The following is a 24,725-nucleotide window of genomic DNA, read 5'->3' on the forward strand; positions in this document are numbered from 1 at the left end:
TGCTTAGTTTATTTAACTGAATGACATAAGTGGTTCTCCTTAAACAGTTGGTTTGTGTTTTTAAAGGTCATTTAGTAGTAAGAAATGAGGTCAGAGAGTTAGCAGAGGGTTGTATCAGGGAGGGCCTTGAAGGTCACTGGTAGAACTTGGGCTTTTGCTTGGAGTCAGCTGAAAAGACATCAGCTGCAAAGAAGTTGGAGAGTCTTATGCCTATTGACAAAAACAAGATCTGATTTTCATTATTGCTTGGATCAGGATGATAGAGGTGAAGAAGGTAAAAAGTGGTTTGGATTTTAGGTATGTTGCATTTTAGGTAAATGATTACCAAGTATAGTATAATTTGATTTTGGGGAATCACGCTACTAAGAGCAAAATCAGTGACGTGTTGTTATTGAAGTAATTTTACTTTTTTTTTTTTAAGATTTTATTTATTTATTAGAGCAAGAGAGCACAAGCAGGAGGAACAGTAGAGGGAGAGGGAGAAGCAGGCTTCCCGCCTAGCAGGGAGCCCTGTGTGGGGCTTACTTCTGGGACCCTGGGCCGAAGGCAGATGCTTAACCATCTGAGTCACCCACCCAGGCGCCCCTGAAGTAATTTTACCTTTTAAGAAAACTACCAAATCCCTAGGATGTGTGAGCACTAGGTAGAGAATCAAAGCATTCCTATTTGCCTACATTTATTCTTGGCCTCACTGTTCGTGCTGTCATTTCTTGCATCATTCCTGTTCCAGCTACCACTTACATACTGTGACTGCCCAGTGTGACAAATTTTTAATCTCATGTTAAATCTTGATCAATTGATGGTAGGTATCTATGAGGTACTGTATCTGGGCTTTCAACAGCGTGCGGTAATTTCTTAGGGTTGTCTGCTATTGACAGATGATGGAGGAGGGCCAGGTAAGCTTCATTGTGTCTTTATTGATTCTGTTAACCTTCCTGAGCTCTAGATTCAACTTCCATGTTTTTTGTTTGTTTTTATTGGACGGTTTCATATTTTCTAGGCATCTCAAATCTTTGAGTCTTCTCCAAATTAGGGGGAGAAAATCTTTGATGGTCAATGTATATAAATTCTTCAGAATAAATGAGGTGATAGTAATTACCATTTAGAGTTTTTACTATAGGCCAGGAACTGTGCTAAGATACTACATTAGGTTGTGGATTTTGGGGGAGACACTGGAGAAGGGGTGATATTGATCCTCTTGCAAAGGAAAGCTCCAAGCTTATTCTGTTCTCCTTCCTCCAAATAGCTTATGATAATAGGTTATTTGATTAAAAATCATGTTCAATTAGAATTCAGTTGCTTTTAAAAACATTCATTGACATTCAACATGTTTGTATTTGTAGGAGCTGACTAAGGCTTTGGAACAGAAACCAGATGATGCTCAATATTATTGTCAAAGAGCTTATTGTCACATTCTTCTTGGGAATTACTGTGGTAACTTTTCTTACTGAATATATTATTTCTTCTTTATAAGTTACAAATTTTACACAAGATACAGTGAATCAAATGTAGTAGATACTATCTTTGAAGGTTTTTAAATTGGTCTTTCACACAAGGTGTGAAGTAGCTGAAACATGACAAATATGTTGAGCAACACCCATACAAATGTTCTGGGTGTCTCTTCTTCCTTCAAGGGGTGGAGAATTTATACAGATTTCATTTGTAGTTATTGGGTATACTAACAAAAAATAGCATCACATTTATTGTTTTACAGACTATTTAAATGAAATGCTCGTTTGTAATTTTTGTATATTGTGTAACTTTTAAATTATTCTGGGTAGAGAATCTAGGTAGGGAAAACTAAATATCTTGAGTCAAATTACATTAAGTGATGTTAATGAGAAAATTAGATGAACTTTGTGGCAAAGCTTTATACATTGAATAGCTTTAAAAAGAAAGCTAAATATTAGGCTAATGTATGAGAGTGATTTTTTTTGGATTCTATCTTGGATAGTTTTTCCTAATTTAAAAGCATTTGTCCATTGCACCAACTTGAAAGCTTAAAAATGTAGGGCTGATTCAAATTTTGTATGTAACTTGTTAGGATCCATAAATTACTGACTAAACCCTCCCCCCCCCCTTTTTTTTGTATGTAGATGGTGTTGCTGATGCAAAGAAATCTCTTGAACGCAATCCAAATAATTCCACTGCTATGCTGAGAAAAGGGTATGCAATAACTACTCTTCTAATTGGGTCTGTTTAGTTCGTTGAATGAATTTTAAGTAAATTCTGTATTTATACATTTTATAGCTGAGATAGAATTCAATTTTAAATATAATTTTATACTTCTATTGTAGTGTGTGTGTGTTTTAAAATAGTGGTTGAAGTAATTACCAGGAAAAGATGAAACTGATGGATTTCAAATCCCTTTTTTGTTCATCGTTTGGAATTTATTGTATTTAACCAGGCGGACAGGCTACATTTAATGCTTTGAAAGCCCTGTATCTGTGTACTTTACATCCCAGCTTGTTTCTGTTGATAAGTGTAATTTTATTTTTAAGAAACTTCTTTGATTTCTTAGCATAACTATATTTTGGAATAAGCAGGTGTACACAGTTAAATCAAGAAATTCCTTTTGAAATGAGTTCCAAAATTGGGTTTTAATGAGAATTATATATAATATTACAGTATATTAGAAAATCTCTTGGCTTATTAACATATACTTAAAATAAATTATTTTTTTACCAATAGAGAGTACTAGGATATTTAATTTAGAAATCGTTTTTGCATGACCTCATGTGTGTGTGGTATTTGTTTTTAATATGCTCATGCAGGATATGTGAATACCATGAAAAAAACTATGCCGCTGCTTTAGAAACTTTTATAGGAGGACAGAAATTAGATAGTAAGTATTGGAATTGTATGTTAATAAACTAATCCATAATTTCTGTGTGTGTGTGTTTTTTTTTAAAGCAATCTTTTTTTTTTTTTTAAAGATTTTATTTATTTATTTGACAGACACACAGTGAGAGAGGGAACACAAGCAGGGGGTGTGGCAGAGGGAGAAGCAGGCTTCCCGCTGAGCAGGGAGCCCAGTCTGGGGCTCAGTCCCAGGACCCCGGGATCATGACCTGAGCCAAAGATCTGATGCCTAATGACTGAGCCACCCAGGCACCCTCTATGATAGAGTTTTATCACAGTTCTCTAAAGCAGTGGTTCCTAAGTAGGGTGATTTTGCTTCCTGGGGGACATTTAGCAATGTCTGAAGAGATTTTTGATTATCATGACTGGTGAGTGGGGGATGTGCTATGGATACCTAGTGAGTAGAGGCCAGGGATGCTGCTAAACATCCTACATTGCACAGAATTGTCCCCCACAACAGAGAAGTAGCTGGTCCAAAATAGTAGTGCTGAGGTTGGGAAACCCTACTCTAAAGTATTGCATGAGTATGTTTTTATATTTTAAAAATTTACTCTTGTATTGCTTTGAATATTTGCTCTTTTGCTGTATACCTGCTTGAGAGAGGACAGTGGGTCCAACTTTGCAATTGGAACCTACAAATTAGGAAGGAGTAGTGAATGGTACATGAATAATTTGGCAATTTAGTAAGCAAGCCAGCATATCTGCGCTTTTAGCAGATTCTAAAGAGTCCAATTATCTGTACCTTGATACATACTTGAAAACCCTGAAGAGACATAAATCATTCCATCTTGTAGATTTCTAAGCCCTATTCCTTATTTCTTTTAGAGCAATAGAAAGTTCATCACCTAAATTGTTTCATTTATTAATATCTTCCTGCCATTGATTTTTATCTCAGGATTATTTCAAAGTCTGCCTCAAATGAAGGTGTCTGTTTTTTGGTAAAATTGCTTTTAAGGACATTTTAATTTAAAAACAAATTTGTCTTTTAATTCTAAGGAAATTTTATGTTAAACTGTTAGGGTTCCCTTATTTAACCGGGTAAAAATTTATAACTCAGAATATTACCTTTTTTTCCTTTGGTATGGTAGGAAGCTTGGTTTTATTTACTGATATTCAAATCTAGGATTTCGATATAATTATTACCCCCTACTAGAATGAATGTGTGTGTGTATGTGCCTAGGTATTAAGGCCTATACAGTTTGAATTTTATTTATAAATTAGTGTACTAGAAAATTCCATTTTAAGCAATTTTTATTTTTCAGAATAATCTTGCCTGCAATTTGAGTCTGCAAACTTTCATTTAGAGTACTTTTAATAATTTTTTTTTAAAGATTTTATTTATTTGACAGAGACACAGTGAGAGAGGGAACACAAGCAGAGGGAGTGGGAGAGGGAGAAGCAGGCTTCCCGCTGAGCAGGGAGCTGGATGCGGGGCTCAATCCCAGAACCCTGGGATCATGACCTGAGCTGAAGGCAGACGCTTAACTACTGAGCCACTTAACAACCCCCCACTTTTAATAAATTTTAACATTATTTTGGATTAGACCCTGTACTGTTTGGATTATCATTGTCCTGAGTCTTTAGAAATTAATAATTTGCTTATGTACATGTTTACATTGCTATCTCTAAATAATATAGTTCACCATCTGTAGTCTCTTGGCTGCTGTGGAATCTGGAGATAAACAGAACTGCGCAAAGTACAGAGGTGTTTTTTGGTGTTGGTAGGAATGGCACAGTAACAGGAAAAGCTACTGAGAGGAGTAGATAGAAAAAGTGGGTAGCTGCATGAGAGAACAAATCTGGGGTCAGCAGAAGCTTCTAGACCTTGGTCTAGCTGTCTGGTACCAGGCTTCTATCCCATACTAACTGATAGTGTGTTGGGTATCTAATTCAGGTGTGATTTTGTTGTGTGAGAGGAAGCTCCTTTAACAGAAGAGGAGTGAGGGGAAATGTAGATTATTTGTATCTGGGAACCAGTAAGGTTGACTGGCTAAAACCAATTTTATTTTTTAATTAAAATTCTTCAGGATGAATGTCTAAATGTTAAAAGTATTCGTATATTTATAGCTGTAGCATTATGGTTACTATAAATCCTGTTAGGACAAGTATTTTTGTCTAATTTACTGCTGAATCCCCATTGCCTAAAACACAGTTTGGAACATAGTAGGTATTCAGTAAGTATTTGTTGAATGAATATGTTAGATGGTGCTGGTGAGTGAGTGATGTTACAGTCAGCTTGTTTTTTAAGGTACAGATCCTGATTTCACTGTCTGGATTAAAAGGTGTCAGGAGGCCCAGAATGGTAAGTATGTAGGTTTTTCATGTCTTTCAGTTTATAAAGAAGTAAATTTTTGACATTTTTGGATTTAAACAAATTTTTTTTTTAATTTTATTTATTTTATTTGAGAGAGAGAATGAGATAGCATGAAAGGGGGGGAAGGTCAGAGGGAGAAGCAGACTCCCTGCTGAGCAGGGAGCCCGATGCGGGACTCGATCCCGGGACTCCAGGATCATGACCTGAGCCAAGGGCAGCAGCTCAACCAACTGAGCCACCCAGGTGCCCTAAGCAAATGTGTTTTTAACTTTACAACTTTATAAATCATAAATTTAAATAGTGTATGTTCCCTTAGGGATTTCCAAAGTTTTGTTATGTTGAAAGGGAGATTTGGATGGATTTGTTTTGCAGTTGTGTTGCCGTCAAGAAATTACTAAAAGTCTACAGTGACTCTAGGATGCAAAATTAAACCACTTTTTAAAATTTGGAATGTATGGAAAATTGGCTTATGTAATCAGTATGTTTGTGCTATAGAAGTCATGTATGTGACTGCCTGTAAATGTACTGTTAAATGGAAATGTTTTCTTTTTATGTTTTTAATAGGATCACAATCTGAGGTGGTAAGTACAAAATTTTTATTCATGTTCTTAATTATAATTTTGCTATATATTTGAGACAGGACTCCGAATGATCTTTTACTTAGATCTTAAGCAATTCCATGTAAATACTTTTCCTCTAGCAACTGAAATAATACCATTTTTGGTGAAATAGATAAAGAGGTTTATAGTCATGAAAATTATTGGGCTTGTTTAATGTGTGATCAAGTTGATTTGGCATATTTTAGTATGGTCAGGGTGGTTATTTTTTATCTTTTCCTTGCTGAAAAGTCATCACATTTAAGTTAAACAGCTGCTGCCTAGAAAGCACTTTCAGAGTTTATTGTGGTGTACTGAGAACACAAAAGTTAAGTAAAATTTGGAAATGTTTATCTAATTCAGTTTCACATTTATTGTTTTGGATATGGAGATTTCCAGGAAGTCTTTTTCAGTTATTAAAAGTTATGGTGGAGTTGAAAGTTGATTTTTTTTTTTAACCACTTAGGTTTATATATGACACAAATAGTTACATTATGGCTAGTGGTTTTTAGCAGCAATAATCTGCAGTTTAGTTAGTAAATAAAATGACGAGTCAGGAGATGTGTGTGTAGTCTTAATTCTGTTGGCGGTTACTTAACCCACTTGGGTCTTTTCATGTCTGAAGGAAGATTTACATCTCTGTCTTCCAGAATTACATTGTGACATTGAGAAAGTCTTTTATTCTCTGGGCTTTCTTCATGTGTAAACTGGGCCTAATAGAGCTAATCTCCTTCACGTTGTGAGCATCAGGTCAGATATGTGTATATGTAGTGATTGGAGTTTGGAACATCACCAAAAGTGAGCCCTGTCTGGTTATTTCTATACCTCAAAGGCTCATCCATATTCCTAAGGGTGATGGATGAGGGAAGTATTAAAAGTTGGCTTCTTTCAGGGCACCTGGGTGGCTAAGTTAAGCGTCCGACTCTCGATTTAGGCTCAGATGATGATCTCAGTGTTGTGAAATTCAGTCCCCGTTGGGCTCTGCGCTTAGTGTGCAGTCTGTGCTTGTCCCTCTCCCCCTGCTCTCTCAAAATAAATAAATAAAATCTTTAAATAAATAAAAGTTGGCTTTCTTCACCTGCTGGTATTTTTGTTTAGGTCTTACAGTATCATATTTGGGATTGGAACTAGTCCTGAAAACAATAAAATAGCATTTGGATTATACTTTGGTAACACAAATGGCTGTTTAGCCACAGTGCATTTTGTCACTGCTGTGGTTCACACTAGTTTAATCTTTGTACCAAGGTGAACGGGAATAATATGTTCTAGTCATTATCTCTACTTGATATCACCTAGATTCAGGTATTTCTCAATAGTTAACACTAGAGAGTAATTCTGAATTAGACTCAAATCTGTTTGGAGGGGTTTTATTTTCTTCCTCTAAACCCCATCTCTTCCCTCTCATTTAGGGACAACTTAGAGGTCACTTATGACCCAGGGCAAGTTCTTTAGATTTACATAGTCTTAACTGGCACACATGTAGTTTAGGGAAGTATTGATTGGTCAAGAATCAGTTTGTTTCTTGATGGGCGGTGTAGAATGTTTGTTGCTGAGAGACCATAAACAGAGTAAGCTGTTATCTGGAAGGCACCATGGAAATGTTCCTTCATATATTCCAGAGCAGTGTTTGATGCCACTGCTAAGCCTGAAGGTTATACTCTTTCTAAAAAATGTGGGTTTTTTTTTTTAATGTTTTTTAAATATTATTTTTTTTGTTTTTTGAAATATTTATGTTTTTTAAAGATTTTATCCATTTATTTGACAGATAGAGACACAGTGAGAGAGGGAACACAAGCAGGGGGAGTGGGAGAGGGAGAAGCAGGCTTCCCGCGGAGCAGGGAGCCCGATGCGGGGCTCGATCCTAGGACCCTGGGATCATGACCTGAGCTGAAGGCAGACGCTTAACGACTGAGCCACCCAGGCGCCCCTTAATTATTTTTGGTTTAGAGAGTTAACCTTGGAATTGGACATTTAAATGTAACCTTTTCCAATCATACCTTTAGAAAGTTTTTTGGGTTTTATGCTTTTTATTTTTATTTTTTATTTTTTTACTTCAATTTAATTAACATATAGTTTATTATTAGTTTCAGAGGTAGAATTTAGTGATTCATCAGTTGCATGTAACACCCAGTGCTCATTCCCTCAAGTTCTCTCCTTAGTATACATTACCCAGTTACCCCATCCCTCCACCCACCTCCCCTCCAGCAACCCTGTTTGTTTCCTGTAGTTAAAAGAGTCTCTGTGGTTTGTCTCCCTCTCTGTTTTCATCTTATTCTTCCTTCCTTTCCCCTTACACTTTTATTTTAAGAAGAAAAATCTTTTTTGAAATTTTAACTCCTGAAATTATAAAAGTGTTGAATATTCTAGTATTTTGTGATGACTGGTATTATGTAACAGTTATGAATTCAGGTATGCTTTGTGCTTGAGGGACATTTTCATGTAGTTATTCCATATCAAAGTAACCATAGCACTAGGTAAATTAATAATACATGCATTTTAATATACAGTTTGTAAACTAATTTGTAAAAATCTTTCTCTCACAACTTGCCAAAATCAGTGTGCATCCCAGAGGACTCATCAGTCAAAAATCAAGTAAGTGTTTCTTTTTCATAAGACAATGCATGATAAATACGCCTAAAGGGAAAAGTCCTTTTTTGTTTAACAGTAAGCAAGTCCTTACCCTGTGATGTTCGGTGTTTCTTAGTTGTTTTTTTTAGAAATTTGTTTAGCCTGGGAAAACTAATTCTAAGGCTGTTGACTGATTGATTTTAGTGTTCAGTTAAATTCAGATCAGTTCTCTATTTTAAACATGCTTCATCTGGTTCCATATTATGTCACCTTTCCATGTATGACGAGAGCTTCTTCCAGTTGTTATTACACAGGTAAATAAATTAGTAGTAGGCTTGACGGAATTGTAACTACCTGCCTTTTGTATTTTAGAGTAAATTTTTCATAGAGTGATTCTGCATGAGTTGAAGGGGACTGTTGCTCAGGGCAACAGTTACAGTAATGAATTAAGCGTCTAGCAAGTATTTGAATTTATTTTTAATTATTTATTAGCCATGTGTACAACTTGTATTCTTAGGACTGTAACAGAAAGAAACACAAGGCATTGATTGGGAGCTTTGCATCCTCACTGAATTTCAGAGGGAAACTGTGAGACTCTTACAGTTCATTTCTTTAATCAAGGTGCATTTTAATTACCTAAAATGGTTTGGAAATGTTAAAACAAAACAATCTATTCATGCTTCTTCTGGGGAGATTTAGGATGACTCTCCCAAGTACCAAGTAGACAAGGAACTTTGACTAGCTTGGTGGCAGCAGCAGGAGTAGAATACAAACATCAAATAATAATTATGATGTTTGGAGTATAAAATAATCCAACATTGATTTAATACTGGTACTGTGTACCAGGCATTGTGCTTAGTTCTAGGAATATAATAGTGGCAGGATAGATAAACCGCTCTGCCTCATGGAGTTTATAATCTAATATAGTCTAATTTGAAAGTGAGGATCCCTACATTTCTAGAGCCTTCTGTGGGAAAGATACACATAGTTAGAATCTCTAGGCACATTCGTTTTCCCATGTACCTTGAGAATGAAGGAAGATACTGTATTTAATGTTGTGCCTGGCAGGGTGAGTTAAATTTTAAGTTATTTTAATTTTAGCTCATTTGCTTCTGCTCCCTGTGTTTGGGGCTGTTTGCTCCAACTTCAGTTAAGAGATTTTGGAGTGTGGAGTCCAGCCGACATGGGTCCAGTGTAACACCTGCCACTGACTGACTGACTGCTTCGCCCATCTGGGCTTATTTTTCATCTGTAAGAGGGATAGAAGTGCTTTTTCTTAGTATTAGGTTGAAATGAAAGTGTAAAGCTATTAATGGTATATAGTAATGGTTAGCTCTTAAGAGTAAATTTCATCTTTAACATTAGCTTAAGCACAACATTATTAGAGATATAAGTTAGAACCCAGAAAATCATGTAAGTATTTAAGTCTCCTGGAAAGGTTTGAGGCATCATACCCTACTGTTCTTTTCCATTAGTGCAGGTCAAAGAAAATTAATTCTATAAAATTGTTTCTGTGAATCACCATCTGCTTTGCTTATTTGTTCCTCAAGGTGGAGCTCTTGTTGTTTATCAGATTGTAGCTTTTATCTTGACAAAACATAAAGAAGCAACAACTTTAAGAAAATTAGATGTTCTGAGGTGGTTTTTTTTCTTTTTCAATAGGTATGACTGGTATCAAACAGAATCTCAAGTAATCATTACACTTATGATCAAGAATGTTCAGAAGAATAATGTAAATGTGGAATTTTCAGAAAAAGAGGTTATTACAGTCTTTGAACTATTTTTTATTTTGAGATTAAATATTTTTATTTGCAAATATAGTATACTGCAGAATAATCTGTAGCAGTTGATCAGATACATCATTTCTTCCTGAGATGTGGAAAATGCTGATGAAAATCTGAAGCATGGCTTTTCAGCTTGAATGATTTTAAATTTTGAGACAAAAGTATTTATAGTGTAGGTTCTAGCTAGATTTGCATTATTTTCTTTTTCTTTAGATTTGAAATTCAAAGCAGAACTTGGTTGACAAATATAAAAGACATTAAGATATGTGATTTGGTTACATTTGTGTGGTATACTTTGTGAAAAAGGTCTGCTTATTTGTTGTGTGATTTATATGTCTTAGAATTTACTAACCATAGTAAATTAGTGTGACTTGTAGTAACTTGATTTCTTAGCATTTAGTAGAAAACTTCGATGATATTTAAGTTAGTGGTAGAAATAGATGTTTTTGTTACATATTGTATTGTTTTGCTCTTATATCTTGAGTTTTCTAGAGATTTAAATGTTATATATGTGTTTGAAACATACTATTTTCTGCTTATTTAATAATGTACGTGGAATCCATGTAAAGGATACCAAGTAGAAAAAAAAGGATTATTTTGAATTTCTTAAATCTGATATTCCATATAAAGTGTTTAAAATAATTTGCAACAGTATTGAAATTCTGCAATTATATTCAGTTTAAGTATTTTACGTTTCATTATATAAATTTATAAAAATATGCTGCTAATTTTGTATTCATTAGTTGTCTGCTTTGGTGAAACTTCCTTCTGGAGAGGATTATAATTTGCAGCTGAGACTTCTTCATCCTATAATCCCAGAACAGAGCACATTTAAAGTACTTTCAACAAAGGTAAGACAATTTTAAAAGAGTTGTCAGTAATGGAGACATCTGGCTGGCTCAGTAAGAAGAGCATGTGACTCTTGATCTCGGGGTCATGAGTTCAAACCCCACGTTGGGTGTAGAGATTATTTAAATGAGTAAAAGTTGTAGTAGTAATATTTCTAAAATAAATACTGGTCAACTAATTGCCTGTGTGATTATAAGCTTATAGATCCTTCTAAGCACATATTTTCAAATTAAAAGGGACAGGTTAAATGGGCTCCTGGGTGGCTCAGTCAGTTGGGCGTCTGCCTTCAGCTCAGGTCATGATCCCAGAGTTCCAGGATCGAGTCCCGCATTGGGTTACCAACTCAGAGGGGATTCTGCTTCTCCCTCTGACCTTCCTCTCTCTCGTGCTTTTCTCTCTCTCTCTCTCTCTCTCAAGTAAGTAAATAAAATCTTAAAAAAAAAAAAAGGTAAATAAGGACAATAAATTTTGAGTAACAATTTTCCCCTCCCCAGATTCTAGGACAATGGAATTTAAAAATCAATTTAACCTCAGTAGTGTTTGTGTACTTAAGATTGGTATATTTCTTAAAGAGGTTTTCAAAAAAAAAAAGATGAGATTATCAGCCTCTCTTTAGGATTTGATACCAAAAGTCTCTTCTCTTAAACTTGTCTCTTTTGATGTATAAATATTTTCTTACTCTACCTTAACATAGTTAAAAATACAAACTACTATGAAAATGAATCTGTTCTTTTTTTTTGTTTTTTAATTAAGCTGAATTTTAGAATACTTCATGAGGGAATACTGAGTGATTTAAACTGCAGTTCGAGTTAATTATATAATTTTTAGATTTCTTTTTATTTTCAAAAAGAAATAAAAAATGAGATGGAATTAAAAGTCATAGAATGTTTTAAATAGCAATCAGAAGATGCAGGTAGTATAAGTAGGACAAGTGCTGAACTGAAAAATAAATCTGACTGCTTCTTTGCTTGCCCTGTGAATTTAGACTAGTCACAGAATTATTATAGGACTAAATTTTCACTGTCTTTTAAAATGAGAGATATGGACTAAATGAGCTCTGAAATTTTTTCATCTATAAAATTGTATGAAGGTATATAAGGAGGTATGACAGCAGATGATATAAGTAGACTTTTTCCATTACTGCATCTTTATACACATGTCTTACAACATACAGTGTTAGTAACTGTTGAGTTTAAGTTCTAAGGATGTTTGAATTTTCCTGTCCTAGGATAGAATCAGAGTTGGCCTGCATCTGGGAGAATATGGTAACTGGGCCTGCAGAAAGAAGAGGGTACCTGCAGAGCATTTGAGCAGAAGTGCAAAGTTAAGAAGTAGTAGTTTTGTTTTTGTTTTTTAAGATTTTATTTATTTGACAGAGAGAGAGGGAACACAAGCAGGGGGAGTGGGAGAGGGAGAAGCAGGCTTCCCGCGGAGCAGGGAGCCCGATGCGGGGCTCGGTCCCGGGACCCCAGGACCATGACCTGAGCCGAAGGCAGACGCTTAACGACTGAGCCACCCAGGGGCCCCAAGAAGTGGTAGTTTTTTGCATCTAGTTAGAAGTGATTTGCCCACTTATCTGTTTGAAGATTACAAAGTACAGAGCTGTTAAATTATGAGTGAGAGAAGAAACAGTTGTTTGGGTGATAGAAAGTGAGAAAAAGGGATGAAATCTTAGCAAGATTTTAGTCTTACACATAGTGTAGAATTTGTTCAGTAAAAGAAGTTGGGTAAATAACTACAAAACTCTAGCTAGATTTGGGTCAGAAAGTCATGAGTTTGGCATTTTTGTACATATTTTTATCAACATGTTTAATGCGTGTTCTTTTGAAGTAGTTAAATAGATGGTAAATGACTTAAAAACTTGTGTTACTGGGTCTCCTCATAAAATTTATGGAAGAATAGAATGTGTGGTAATAAATACATAAGTTTGTGTGGCTAGAATTGAGGATGTTAATGAAGCACTGCTATCTCTCATTCTTTAATTCTCCTTTGAAACTTCAGTGCTTGTTGATGCTAACCATTCTGCAACCCCCCCTTCTGTTTTCCCAGTTCGCTTTCCTGGTCCCTTCTATCTTAAAATGCTACATAACTACTTTTATATTTTGTATAGTAGTTTATGTATACATTTCATTCCCCTTGCGTTTAGTCTGTGAGGATGAGAAGCAAGTCATATTTGTGTGTGTGTAAAACACTTATCCTCCAGGTAAGGATGCCCCAGTTAACTCCACAAACAATGAGTAATTTTTTAGTGTAAGTATGATCCATTTGCTAAATTTGCTTATCTCTGTGTATTGTACATAGTCTGCTGCTTAGTAATTGTTCAGTGAATGAATTTAAATTGGATTCTGATATTAACCCTTTGAAGTTGGCAGAGTATTTTTATTCGTTTTATAGATGAAAAGAAACTGAGGTTCATGGACTTTAAATGCTTTCCCCGAGTTTACATAGTTACTAAATTGTTCATCTTGGCCCAAGAGGAATACTTTTATTTCTGGAAAGCTAGTGCTTCTTTGCTTAGGTTTTTCTAAGTTCTGTAATAATTAAAATTCTTAAGATGTCTAATGGAAGATGATTATTTTTCTTGTCTTAAAATTATATATATTAGTTTTGTTAGACTACCAACGTTTAAGCTGTATTTTATGGGAAACAAATTGAAATAATTGCACTTAATTTTATCTTAAGGGAAATGAAAGTTTTGAATCTTTTTTTCATACTGCAGAGGGAGACTGTTAAAATACTGAAAATAAAATTTTTCTGTGGGTTACTGAGGCTTATTTAATGATACTCAGAGAAAAATAAGTCATTTGACTTTCATATGTAGTCAAGTGTCTTGAATCCTTTATGTGAGTTGAGAAAAGAATGGTTCTGTTTAGAAGAATCTGCTTAAAATTAGAGATTCCATAAAATCTGTGCTTTAAAAACGGCTGTTTCTTTGCTTTGAGAATCCAGTTTCTTTCTTTTCCACCTTCAAGGTTGAATAAATGTTGCATATTCATGTATAATCGTTGGTTAAGTGTTATTAATTCAAGTGAAATATAATTTGCAATGAAAATAAGAGAAGTAGGACCCTTAAATTAAATAGAAATAGCATTTCTTAACTAAATATTTTACAATGTCATGTCTGGGTCTTTCCAAGTCAGATTTCGTATTTTTTTTCAGTACCTTTGATAGTTTTTTCTACCCTTTATTGACTACCAGCTTTCGTATCTGCCTATTAATTCATTTTCTTTATTAAGAAACTGTAGTGTTTCTTTTGTTCCATCTTGTTAATTTCATGCACTATTCTCTGCTCACAATCACAAGATTATAACTTCAGTGACAGCTGTGCTGTGAAATACTCATTTTAAAGATTAATATTCACTCCTAAAACACTAGAATTTTCAAAATCCTTTGTAGTAAATTCACCCTTGTAGAAATGTTCTTCTGGGCACCTGGCTGGCTTAGTTGGTGGAGTGTGCGACTCTTGATCTCGGGGTTTTGGGTTCGAGCCCCATGTTGGGTATAGAGATTACTTAAAAATAAAATCTTTAAAGGGAAAAAAAAATGTTCTTCTATTCCTGTTTTGTTTTTTTTTTAAAGATTTTATTTATTTATTTGACAGAGAGAGACATAGCTAGAGAGGGAACACAGCAGGGGGAGTGGTAGAGGGAGAAGCAGGCTTCCTGCTGAGCAGGGAGCCCGATGTGGGTCTGGATCCCAGAAACCTGGGATCATGACCTGAGCCGAAGGCATACGCTTAACAACTGAGCCACCCAGGCGCCCCACTTCTATTCCTGCTTTTAGTCAAAGCAATTTTTTTGTATTATAGCTATATAAAATATGAAGGCTTTTAACTGGAATTGTGGGAAGTAAAATGTCTTTACTTGGAGACAAATAATTGCTCCTTTCTCCCTTCTTAACTCAATAAAATTGAGAAGTTTTAGAGTGAATTCCTCTTTTTAATATTCATAGAAGAATCCTGATGATGATGTGATAGAGTTGGAGACGTTTGGGCAGGATGTTGCTTGCTTTTTTAAACACAGATGTGGGGGTGTTTTTGATTGTTTTAGGTCTTTTTTAAGATTTTTATGTATTTAGAGAGTGAGAGAGCACATACGCAAGCAGAGGAGGGGGTCTGGGGAGAGGGAGAGAGAATCCCAACCAGACCCCGCACTGAGTGCAGAGCCTGAGGCAGGGCTCAGTCCCATAACCCTGAGATCATGACCTGAGCCAAAATCAAAGAGTCCGACGCTTAACTGACTAAGCCACCCAGGCGCCACATGTTTTATGTCTTTGATACAGCGGTGGTGGTAATAGTTTTTGTTTGTTTTTTTTTTTTAAGGTTTTATTTATTTATTTGAGAGAGAGAATGAGATAGAGGATGAGAGGGTCAGAGGGAGAAGCAGACTCCCTGCTGAGCAGGGAGCCCAATGCGGGACTTGATCCTGGGACTCCAGGATCATGACCTGAGCCGAAGGCAGTCGCTTAACCAACTGAGCCAACCAGGCGCCCCTGTGTTTTTTTTTTTTTTAATAAGTGATTAGTTGCTGTAATCCACAAGTTTTTTTTTTGAAGTGTATTCTTGTCCCCTTTTCTACTAATGCATATTCTTATTTTCAAAAGAAAAGGATTTTACTGCACGTACTGCCTATAGCTGTCTTTTTAAATTAACCGTACATTTTGGATAATTTTTTGATGGCCTTAAGTATTCTACAGCGAAGTATTCCACTGTATGCATTCATTGTAGGTTAGTTAGCCAGTCCCTACTGTTTGACCTGTGCAGAATTATAGTAGGTAACTGTTTTGACTGCTGTATATTATCCCATGTAATCCTCACAAATACTGCATGGTGTAGGTATTTTTATCACCTGTTTACAGGTATAAACTGAACCCAGAGATGTTAAATAATTTGCCCAGATTTTTTTAGCTAATTATAATGATGATGACGATAATGATAATAGCATTCAGTTATTTGCCAGACACAGTGCTCTGTTCTTTTCCCACATGGTTTCATTTAACCCTGATAAGAACCCTAAATGAGGCAGACCCTATTAATAACATTTTACAGGAGAAATGGGCTCAGTGAGATTAGTTAACTTGTTTATAGTCATATTTCCAACAAGTAGCCCCTATTTATGATTCTTCTCTAAAATTATACAGTTGATAGTTTTTGTCCTGTTTTTAACCTCTGCTTATTTCTGAGGAAATAAGTAGAACTTCTAGCAGTAAAAGACACTTCCAGCAAGTTGTCTATCTTCGCTGCCTCATCTCTAAATTATGGATGGTAATCTCCTTTTACAGGGTTGTTCTATTAACTGAGATGACATATACAAAGCACACAGGATTTTAATAGTGCTCAAAAAATGTTACTGCTATTATTTTATCCTGATTATTCAGATTTTTATTCATGTTATAAAAGCAATACATATCAGAAAATTTAGGAAAAAATATAAAGGAGCTGAGAAAGTAATCAGTCTCACTACTGATGACATTTTGGCAAACTTCTAGGAAACTAGAATATTTTCCTATATTTAGATCTTTCACTACAGGTGATATATACTGGAATTTTTTGTTTATGGGACTATCTCTTACTAATTTCTTCAGAAAGAATAGAGACTGTGATCTTAGGTACTATCACAGTGCCTTGCCCACAGTAGGCACTCAGTAAATATTTGAATTGTACAATTAGAATTTCTGTGATTTTTCAGTTTCTCGTCATTAATTACTGTCTTCTGCATTTTAAAAAATGATTACAAAATGAGTGTAAAAATAAAGATGGTAGATGTGCAGTATGGCTTCAGGAAGACTGAGTTTACTCTATTTTTGGATGAAGCGGTTAGATACAGCCATTAAACATGTAAAGAGCTGAGTAAGAGAATATTGGGAAAATTACATTCTAAAGGTCAGGAACAATTGTTTAATGACTACAGCCTCGAAACAGACGGTTGTCAAAACTTTGCCCAAAAAAATTTAGCAGTAAACTGCCACAGCTCTCTAGTCTCTGAGAAAGATGCCTTCAGGGTCAGTCTGTGACAGGAAGTGGGAGCTTTACCCTCCTAAGAAGGTGGTGTCTGGATGCCATGACCCTTTTGGGGTCATGGCTTCCCTTTAAATCTTGAAGTTCTTTCATTGGAAAATATTAAATTGTCTGTGTGTAAAGAATTGGGAAGTGGGTGATAGTATGCAAAATCATGAAAACTTAACAACCTGGAACAGCAGGGATTCATACTTAGTAATCTGTGAATACTGCTTTGGGATATTACTGAAAACCTTCCCTGGGCATATGAGAGGAACATTCAAACCAAGGTTTTAAGTTAACTTGTAAATTATTTTGACTTAAATGAAAATAGAATAGCTTATTAATAGTTGCAATAAAAATATCTGAAATTGGGCTGTTGGTAACTCTTGGAGGTGGTACCTGCCAGGATCATTAAGACTTAAAACTTCATTTTTAAAAGCATGTATAAGCATTGAAAGTGAAATAGGGGTAAAAAGGGACTCACAGAAAATTAGCTCTCCCCACTTTTATCTTTTTAAAAAGCTACTTTAAGTGTGTTTTATTATGTGCCCCTATTTTAATGAATGGATTAAATATAATTAGGTTCAGGTCAGTGTGTCTCACTTGATAGACGTTGTTACTGAGAGCTTTGAGTTTGGCCTTACAAAGGCCTCTTGGTTCATACTGCACAATTACTCTGGTTATAGTGGCTTCAGTAGATGTGAATGCTAGTGTATGCTGCTCTGTAGGTGAAACAAGGAACACTCTCTAGGTGAAACAAGGAACCGTGCTTAAGTGCAGGAACAGGAGGTGTGGATATAAGGTGCCCTGAGGCAGAGGCTAGTTAAGGATAGTGTTGCCAGGTCTTCATTTCCAGATGAATTGAAAATTAAAGGAACAAGATGAAGTTTTAAATTTTAGGATGATAATATCCCTTTTCAGTAACTGTTGCTGTGTCATCGCCAGCTATTAGATTTTTGCCCCTTTTTGATAAATAATTCCAGCAGCAACAACTTAAAATAACCAAATTATCATCACTTAATACTGTGTATGAGAAAATATAGGTAGTGTTTTACTTTATAAAAATTAGTCATTCATTTTAGAGAATTCTAGGGATTCTTAAAATTGTTTTTATGTAGAATTTAAACACATAAATTACATTAAAAATACTATACTTTTTGTCTCTTTCCCAGTGACATTTGTTTCATGGTTTTTTCATTATGAAAACAGTTTTTTGTTAAATTTCTGTGCTAAAGAAAATACAAATACTCGGACTATACCCCTTCTATACCATCCGTTCCTATCTGATTAAAATTATTGGCAGATTTCTCGGTTAGTGTTCTGTTAAGGTATTTTAAAATGTAAATTTTAAGGATTCTGACATTAAATGCAGGTGGTAGAAAGATTACCAGTAATTGCTAGTTTAAATGATTTATCTGATTTAATGGTGTTAAAGAACCAGTGTGAATAGCCTTTTCTTTCTGTTACATTCGTCTTTTGATTTTTTTTCCTATTTACAAAAGTAAATCCTTTTCTTAGAAAAAATTAGAACATAAAATTCTATTTTGAGGGGTGTGTGGGTGGCTTAGTTGGTTAAGCATCCGACTCTTGCTTTTGGTTCTGGTCATGATATGGAGCCCTGCATTGGACTCTTTGCTGGGTGTGGAGCCTGCGCTTAGAATTTTCTCTCTCCCTCTCCCACTGCCCCTCCCCGTGCTTGCACTTCCTCTCTCTAAAATATATTTATGAGACTGATAAGATATTTTTACAAAAATTCTATTTTGATTCTTAAACTGTTTGCGTAATAATTTATTAGTGCTATAAATGCTGATTTTGCTAGGCTTAGATTGGGAGTGAGCATTATTTGAACAAGGAAAACAAAAGGTAGATGTAAGTGCTCTGTGAGTGTATGTTACCGTTAAGGGTAGACTCTAGGGGGGACCAGCCTTGATTAGATAGTTAAAGATGCTTTTAATATTTCATTTTAATAAGTGAAGCTAGTTCAGCATTCAGAGGCCCTTCATAGTTTGCCTTACACCTCTTTCATCTATTTTTTACTGTTCTAACATAAATCCTGGACTTGAGACAAATTGGTCTTGTCTCTACTCCCTGATGCACTGTGTCCTTTGAAACCTCAGGGCTCCAGTTTCAGGCTGTTGCTTTTGCCTCTGGGGACCTCCCCCTTCCACCATTGCAAATGCTCCTGCCCCTCAAAGCTTTTCAAGGTGCGCTGACACTTCTTCTTTTCACACCCATTTGTAATCTCTGCTTGTAATCATACTGTCAACTTTCTTTTAGTATCTCACCTACTTTCAGATGGCCTAGAACATGTTTTTAATATTTTTAAAAGTCCACCACATCCCTGAAGATTATAACTTGCTCATATTGGGTGTTTAATAATTATTGAGTGAATTATTGTAAAAATTTTAGCATTAGTTGTATTATTTTTATACAGTGATATGACTTTGTCTCAGCTCTCAAATAATGTACAAGCAAATGTGGTAATTATTTTTTTAAAATACTGGTTTATTGGAGCACACATCGGTTGGGCATCTGCCTTCGGCTCGGGTCATGATCCCAGAGTTCTGGGATTGAGCCCCATGTGCTTCTCCCCCCCCCCCCCACTTGTGCTCTTTCTCACTCTCTCAAATAAATAAATTCTTAAAAAAAAAAAAAGATTTATTTATTTTAGAGAGCATGAGCAGGGGGTGAAACAGGGAGAGAGACAGAGAAGGAAAGGGAAGCAGACTCCCCGCTGAGCATAGAGCCTGGCAAGGGGCTTGATTTCAACAACCAGAGCTGAAATCAACAGTCAGATGCCTATCCGACTGAGCCACCCAGGCACCCCTATAGTAATTCCTTTAGAACAGGGTTTCTCAATGGGGGGTGCTGTTGACATTTTGGGTTGGATAATTATTTGTTGTGGAGGGGTTGCCTTTTATGTTGTAGGATGTTTAGGTGCATCCCTAACCCCCACCCCAGTTGTGAAGACCAACAATAACCATATTGCCATATCACCCCTGGTTGAGAACAGTGCATTGGAAGAAAAAATATATGGATTTCAAGACTCTTAATTGTAGCTTATAGTATGTATGTATGTTGTTTTTGAAGGGTGGCTTTTAAGTAGAAACAAAATGTTTCAAAGTTCTTCAAATTTAACCTTGTATAATTTAAGGAAATTATCTCGAGAGCACTATTCTTATAAAATTTTATGACTTAAGGAAATTGCATTTGTTTTTTACTGTTTTGTATATTTTACATGGAATAATAAATTTTATTTGGTGTTTCCTCCAGATTGAAATTAAAATGAAAAAGACAGAGGCTGTGAGATGGGAAAAGCTAGAGGGGCAAGGAGATGTGCCTAAACCGAAACAGTTCATAGCAGGTTTGTTTTCTGGCCTTGATGAACTTTAAATTCATATTGTGTTATATAGTTGAAGTTAAATAGTAAAGAGCATTCTTTCTACTCTCATTATTTATGTTCCCAGGAAAAGATTTATTGAGTGCAATAAGATTGCTCTGTAATGAATACAAAGTAGCCTTTCATGTGAAGTTTCTACCTTTTTCAGTTCTTCAACACAGAATAAAAGTGAATGCTTTGCATAAACCCTGAGGGCATTGGGTTTATATTGTTTACCCAGTCACTGTATGACTTAGTTGAGGGTTGTTTTTGTGTGTTGCCCTTTCCTATTGCTTCTTTTTGGGTTGTAAGTGGATTAGAGGTTTATTCTGCTGAAATAATTTCCTCCTCTTCCCTCTCCCTTTCATTTATTCCTTTCTATTTCTTCTGATACTGTCAACTCTAATTTCCTGGACTTTCAGGGCTTCACAGAATAAAATATCTAACCCATTTCATTCTGTTGCTCCTAAAGAAGTGCTCACAAACAGGTCATGAAAACCTAAGAAAAGCCTAGGAGAAGAGTGGAAAACTAGGGTTGATTGTTTTTAACCCTGTAAGGGACAGACTACTTTATGTTGGGTCAATTTTAAGCCTATGCAATAGACAGGTGTTTTTCTAATGGAATGATTAATCTGCTAGATACTCTTAGGACCAGAACCTAAAGAGTGTATTTTATAGCAATGGCCTCATTAATGAAAGGAGAGAAAATGTTCTGATTTGATGACTAAAATGAGTTAATATTGTGTTTGAGTTACTTTTAGATTTTTCACTGTTCTTTCTGTAACATAAAACAGATTTCCTTGTGGCACCTTTTAGAAAACACTGAGTTAGCCAGCAAATCATTCATTTTATTTTATTTTTATTTTGAAATAATTTTAGATGCCCCTAGAAGTTGCAGAAATGATGAGTTCTCATGTACCCTTCACCCAGCTTCTCTGCATAATAACATCACAACTAGTCTGTTGTGTAATTAGCAAAACCAGGAAAATTGACACCAACAGATAATTTTTTAGGATTGAAATATTTGAAGTTGGTATTTCTGCTTCACATTTTATTTGAAAGAGGAAAGATGTTATGTGCTTCTTTTGGGTCTGACTCCCAGAGACTTGGGGGGCTGAGGTTTATATATAGCTCAAAAAGCATTTAAAAAAACAAAACAAAACCCTTTAAATGTAGTATTTAACTCGATTCTAACAACAGCCCTCTATAGTAGGCAGACCTGTTCTACAGGCACCGAAAGTAAGCAACTTGCTTAAGCGCACCCAGCAGTTTTCATTGTCTAGGACTAAACTCTGGTCTTCAGGGTCTGGGTCTGGTTCTTACATAAACCCTATATGTGATACTGGTTGTTGCTGCATCTCCTAACAATGGAAAAAAGTCTCTGCCGACATGAGTATCTTTGCAGTTATTTGATATTATAATGAATGAACAAGGAAGTTAGGTTACCCATCCATTCCTCATAGTTTATCTACCATCTACAGGTGTTAAAGTTTTTCTGAGATTAAATAGAAAGATTTTTTAGTGTTATGGTTGCAGGGTTTTTCTAAACTCAATGCCTTGGATATTTCAGATGCTATTCCTCCTGTCCTGTTTTATATTTTTGTAAGGAATTAATATGCTTGTCAGATTCCTATGTCCTGCAAGCTGGTGACTGCAGATAAGGGCAAGTTGCTTGACCTGTCTGGGCCAGTTTTCTTATCTGTAAAATGGAGGTTAGAACCTGTGTTCCCATTCTTCTGGGGAGTCAGCATTAGGATTACTTAAACCCATGTTTTTTAGGCTTTTAATTTACTATGACATATTTTTTTGTTTGTTTTCTTTGGCTACTAGTGAAAATGCACATAGATAGAGGGGATTACTGGTGGAGGAAGGGTAGATCAGAAAACTGTATGTTTACCCTAAATAAAACTGTGAGGGGGGTGCTGTTTAGTTTTGTTTTGCCTGGGGGATAGGCAGAGAGAAAGACTGACAGGTGAAGAGAAGAGATGGAACAACAAACTGAACAGTTACTGGTTTCTCATTTCTGGACTATTTTGAGGAAAGGGATATGGAGAGGTAATAGTGGACGGGGGACATGTAATGTGTCCTAATTTATTAATAGGGAAACTTTGAATCAGGTTTTTTTTAAAGCTCTGCACTGCACTGTCCAGTATAGTCACCACATATATTTGCTGAGCATTTGAAAATGACTAGTCTGGATTGAGTTGTGCTGGAGTATAAAATACCAGATTTTGAAGACCGTATGAAAGGAAGAATATAAAATGTTTTAATATATTTATATTGATCCATGTTGAAATGATACTGTTTTGAATATATTAGGTTAAATAAAATATATTACTAAAATGCATTTCACATGATGATTCTTAATAACGGCTACTAGAAATTTTTAAATTATGTATGTGGCTCACATTTGTGGCCTGCGTTACATTTCCATTGGAGAGTGAACAGAACTGCTCTTATAACTTCTAGGTAGATTACTTTTTAATTACTTGGGTGCCACCATCTTGATTCCCTTAGTCTTTAGGATAGCCTTGGCAGTGCCCTGAGCCCCTGGGCCAGTCAGTAGCCTCTCTGGTTGTAAGCAGCCTCCATTTACCCCCGTGTGCCCTGCAAGATACTGTTATTTTCAATGTGTGCATGAGTGGGCATTGAACTCTAAATGATCACATGGTGTATTTTTCAACATTCAAGAATTGCTTATTATCTCCTGTTGAAGTAATCTAATAATTTAATGTGGGGAGAGGATGGAGTCTTAACTCACTGTCTAATGGCATAGATAATTATATTTTCAGTTTAGCTCTACTCTGAAATAGAGAAGCACCTCAAAAAAGTCACATTTTTAACATTAAAATCTTGTTTGTAAGAGAAATTTCTTAATGAAGCATTATTTAAAAACACTATTTTTAGAATTGTTTATACTATCTTTGCAACTTTTCTGTAAATATAAAAGTTCTAGTATACTTCTCACTCAGTCCCCTCATTATTAACACAAAGAATCTGTTTTTAATCTAATTTTACATAATATACCAAAAATGTACACTTTATTAGATTTTGCTCAAAAGAAACTTCCGGATTTTACATTGCTCTGATTCAGTTTTTAGAAGTGTAAATCTGATTATTGATGTTTATATCAGAAAGACATTTATTATAAACATGAAATTTAGTGACCTAAACTATTTGCTAAGATGTTCTATATACCATGGTCACAAAGTTTACATATTCTTGACCTAATCATCACGTGTTGATTAATCACTTCTATCTTTTTTACTCCATAGATGTAAAGAACTTATATCCATCATCATCTCATTATACAAGAAATTGGGATAAATTGGTTGGTGAAATCAAAGAAGAAGAAAAAAATGAGAAGTTGGAGGGAGATGCAGCTTTAAACAAATTATTTCAGCAGATCTATTCAGATGGTTCTGATGAAGTGAAACGTGCTATGAACAAATCATTTGTAAGAACATAAGCTTGAAAAACACATATTGTAGTAAATTTCAGAAATTTTTTAAGATTAAGTAGGCAGTTTGAAACCAAATTGTATATACTGTAGTTGGGAGGCCTTTTTGAATAGGCTTCATCTGAACATTTCTTTCTGTTCTAAACTTAGAATAATTATTGAGGAAGTTGGAAACTTGTGGGGGAGTTGAGACTCAAGTGGTTTATTCCAAATAAATATTTTTTAGTCGCTGAGTTAGAACTTGGAAGGCTGAAGAAATACTCTTAATTACTGTAGTTGGATTTATCGCAATAGCTGAAGGAGCCTCCATTAGAACCATATATAGTGGCCTCTGTCAGAGATGAAGAATATAGACAGGAAACTGCCAGAACAGTGTTTGGCAAGTAGAAAGTGCATATTAATTACTCATTGGTTTGGTAATAATTTGTTGATTAAGAAAATAAGGCCCAGGACAACCTAAATATCACCCCGAATTAGGCCTCAAGTTCTGAGATTTTAATAATAAGTCATCTCTGTAGAACTGGGTTGATTATTTTGCCTTAGTTGTAATCATTTGACTTTTATCAGTAGCTTTGGAAATGTCACTCTCTTCTTTTAAGGCATTTAGATTCAAATTAGTACTTAGTTAATAAAGTCTTTTGAGACTCAGATATTCCACAGAAGTGACTGTGTTGTAACTGCTCATGATTGAGCTTTTCACTGTTGATTTAAAAAAGTTTTTTTAAACTTTTTATGTTGAAATAATTACAGATTTATATGCAGTTGTAAGAAATAATGCAGAGATCCCTTGTATCCTTTACACAGTTTCCCTTAGTGGAATCGTCTTGCAGAGCTACAGTACAGTATCACAACCCTGATGATGACCGTTCAGATAGAGAACATTTCCAGTGCCACAGGATTCTTTCACTGTTGTCA

The 24,725-nt window shown here is 35.3% G+C and overlaps 1 protein-coding gene across 1 annotated transcript in view; it reads left to right on the forward strand.

Annotated features, from left to right (window-relative positions):
- LOC114212042 (SGT1 assembly cochaperone of MIS12 kinetochore complex) overlaps nt 1–24,725 on the forward strand; it is a 38,319-nt gene that overhangs the window by 5,720 nt on the left and 7,874 nt on the right. Inside the window, exons 3-12 of the mRNA XM_028106752.2 lie at nt 1,344–1,434; nt 2,097–2,166; nt 2,775–2,845; nt 5,111–5,164; nt 5,741–5,757; nt 8,330–8,364; nt 10,003–10,099; nt 10,868–10,975; nt 20,245–20,335; nt 23,626–23,807. Of these exons, the coding sequence (XP_027962553.1) occupies nt 1,344–1,434; nt 2,097–2,166; nt 2,775–2,845; nt 5,111–5,164; nt 5,741–5,757; nt 8,330–8,364; nt 10,003–10,099; nt 10,868–10,975; nt 20,245–20,335; nt 23,626–23,807 (816 nt within the window). The remainder of the gene's footprint in view (nt 1–1,343; nt 1,435–2,096; nt 2,167–2,774; nt 2,846–5,110; nt 5,165–5,740; nt 5,758–8,329; nt 8,365–10,002; nt 10,100–10,867; nt 10,976–20,244; nt 20,336–23,625; nt 23,808–24,725) is intronic.

Source organism: Eumetopias jubatus, unplaced genomic scaffold (assembly GCF_037043125.1).
Source record: "Eumetopias jubatus isolate StellerSeaLion01/CBP00866 unplaced genomic scaffold, mEumJub1_p1.0 scaffold_3, whole genome shotgun sequence".
Lineage (NCBI taxonomy): Eukaryota > Metazoa > Chordata > Mammalia > Carnivora > Otariidae > Eumetopias > Eumetopias jubatus.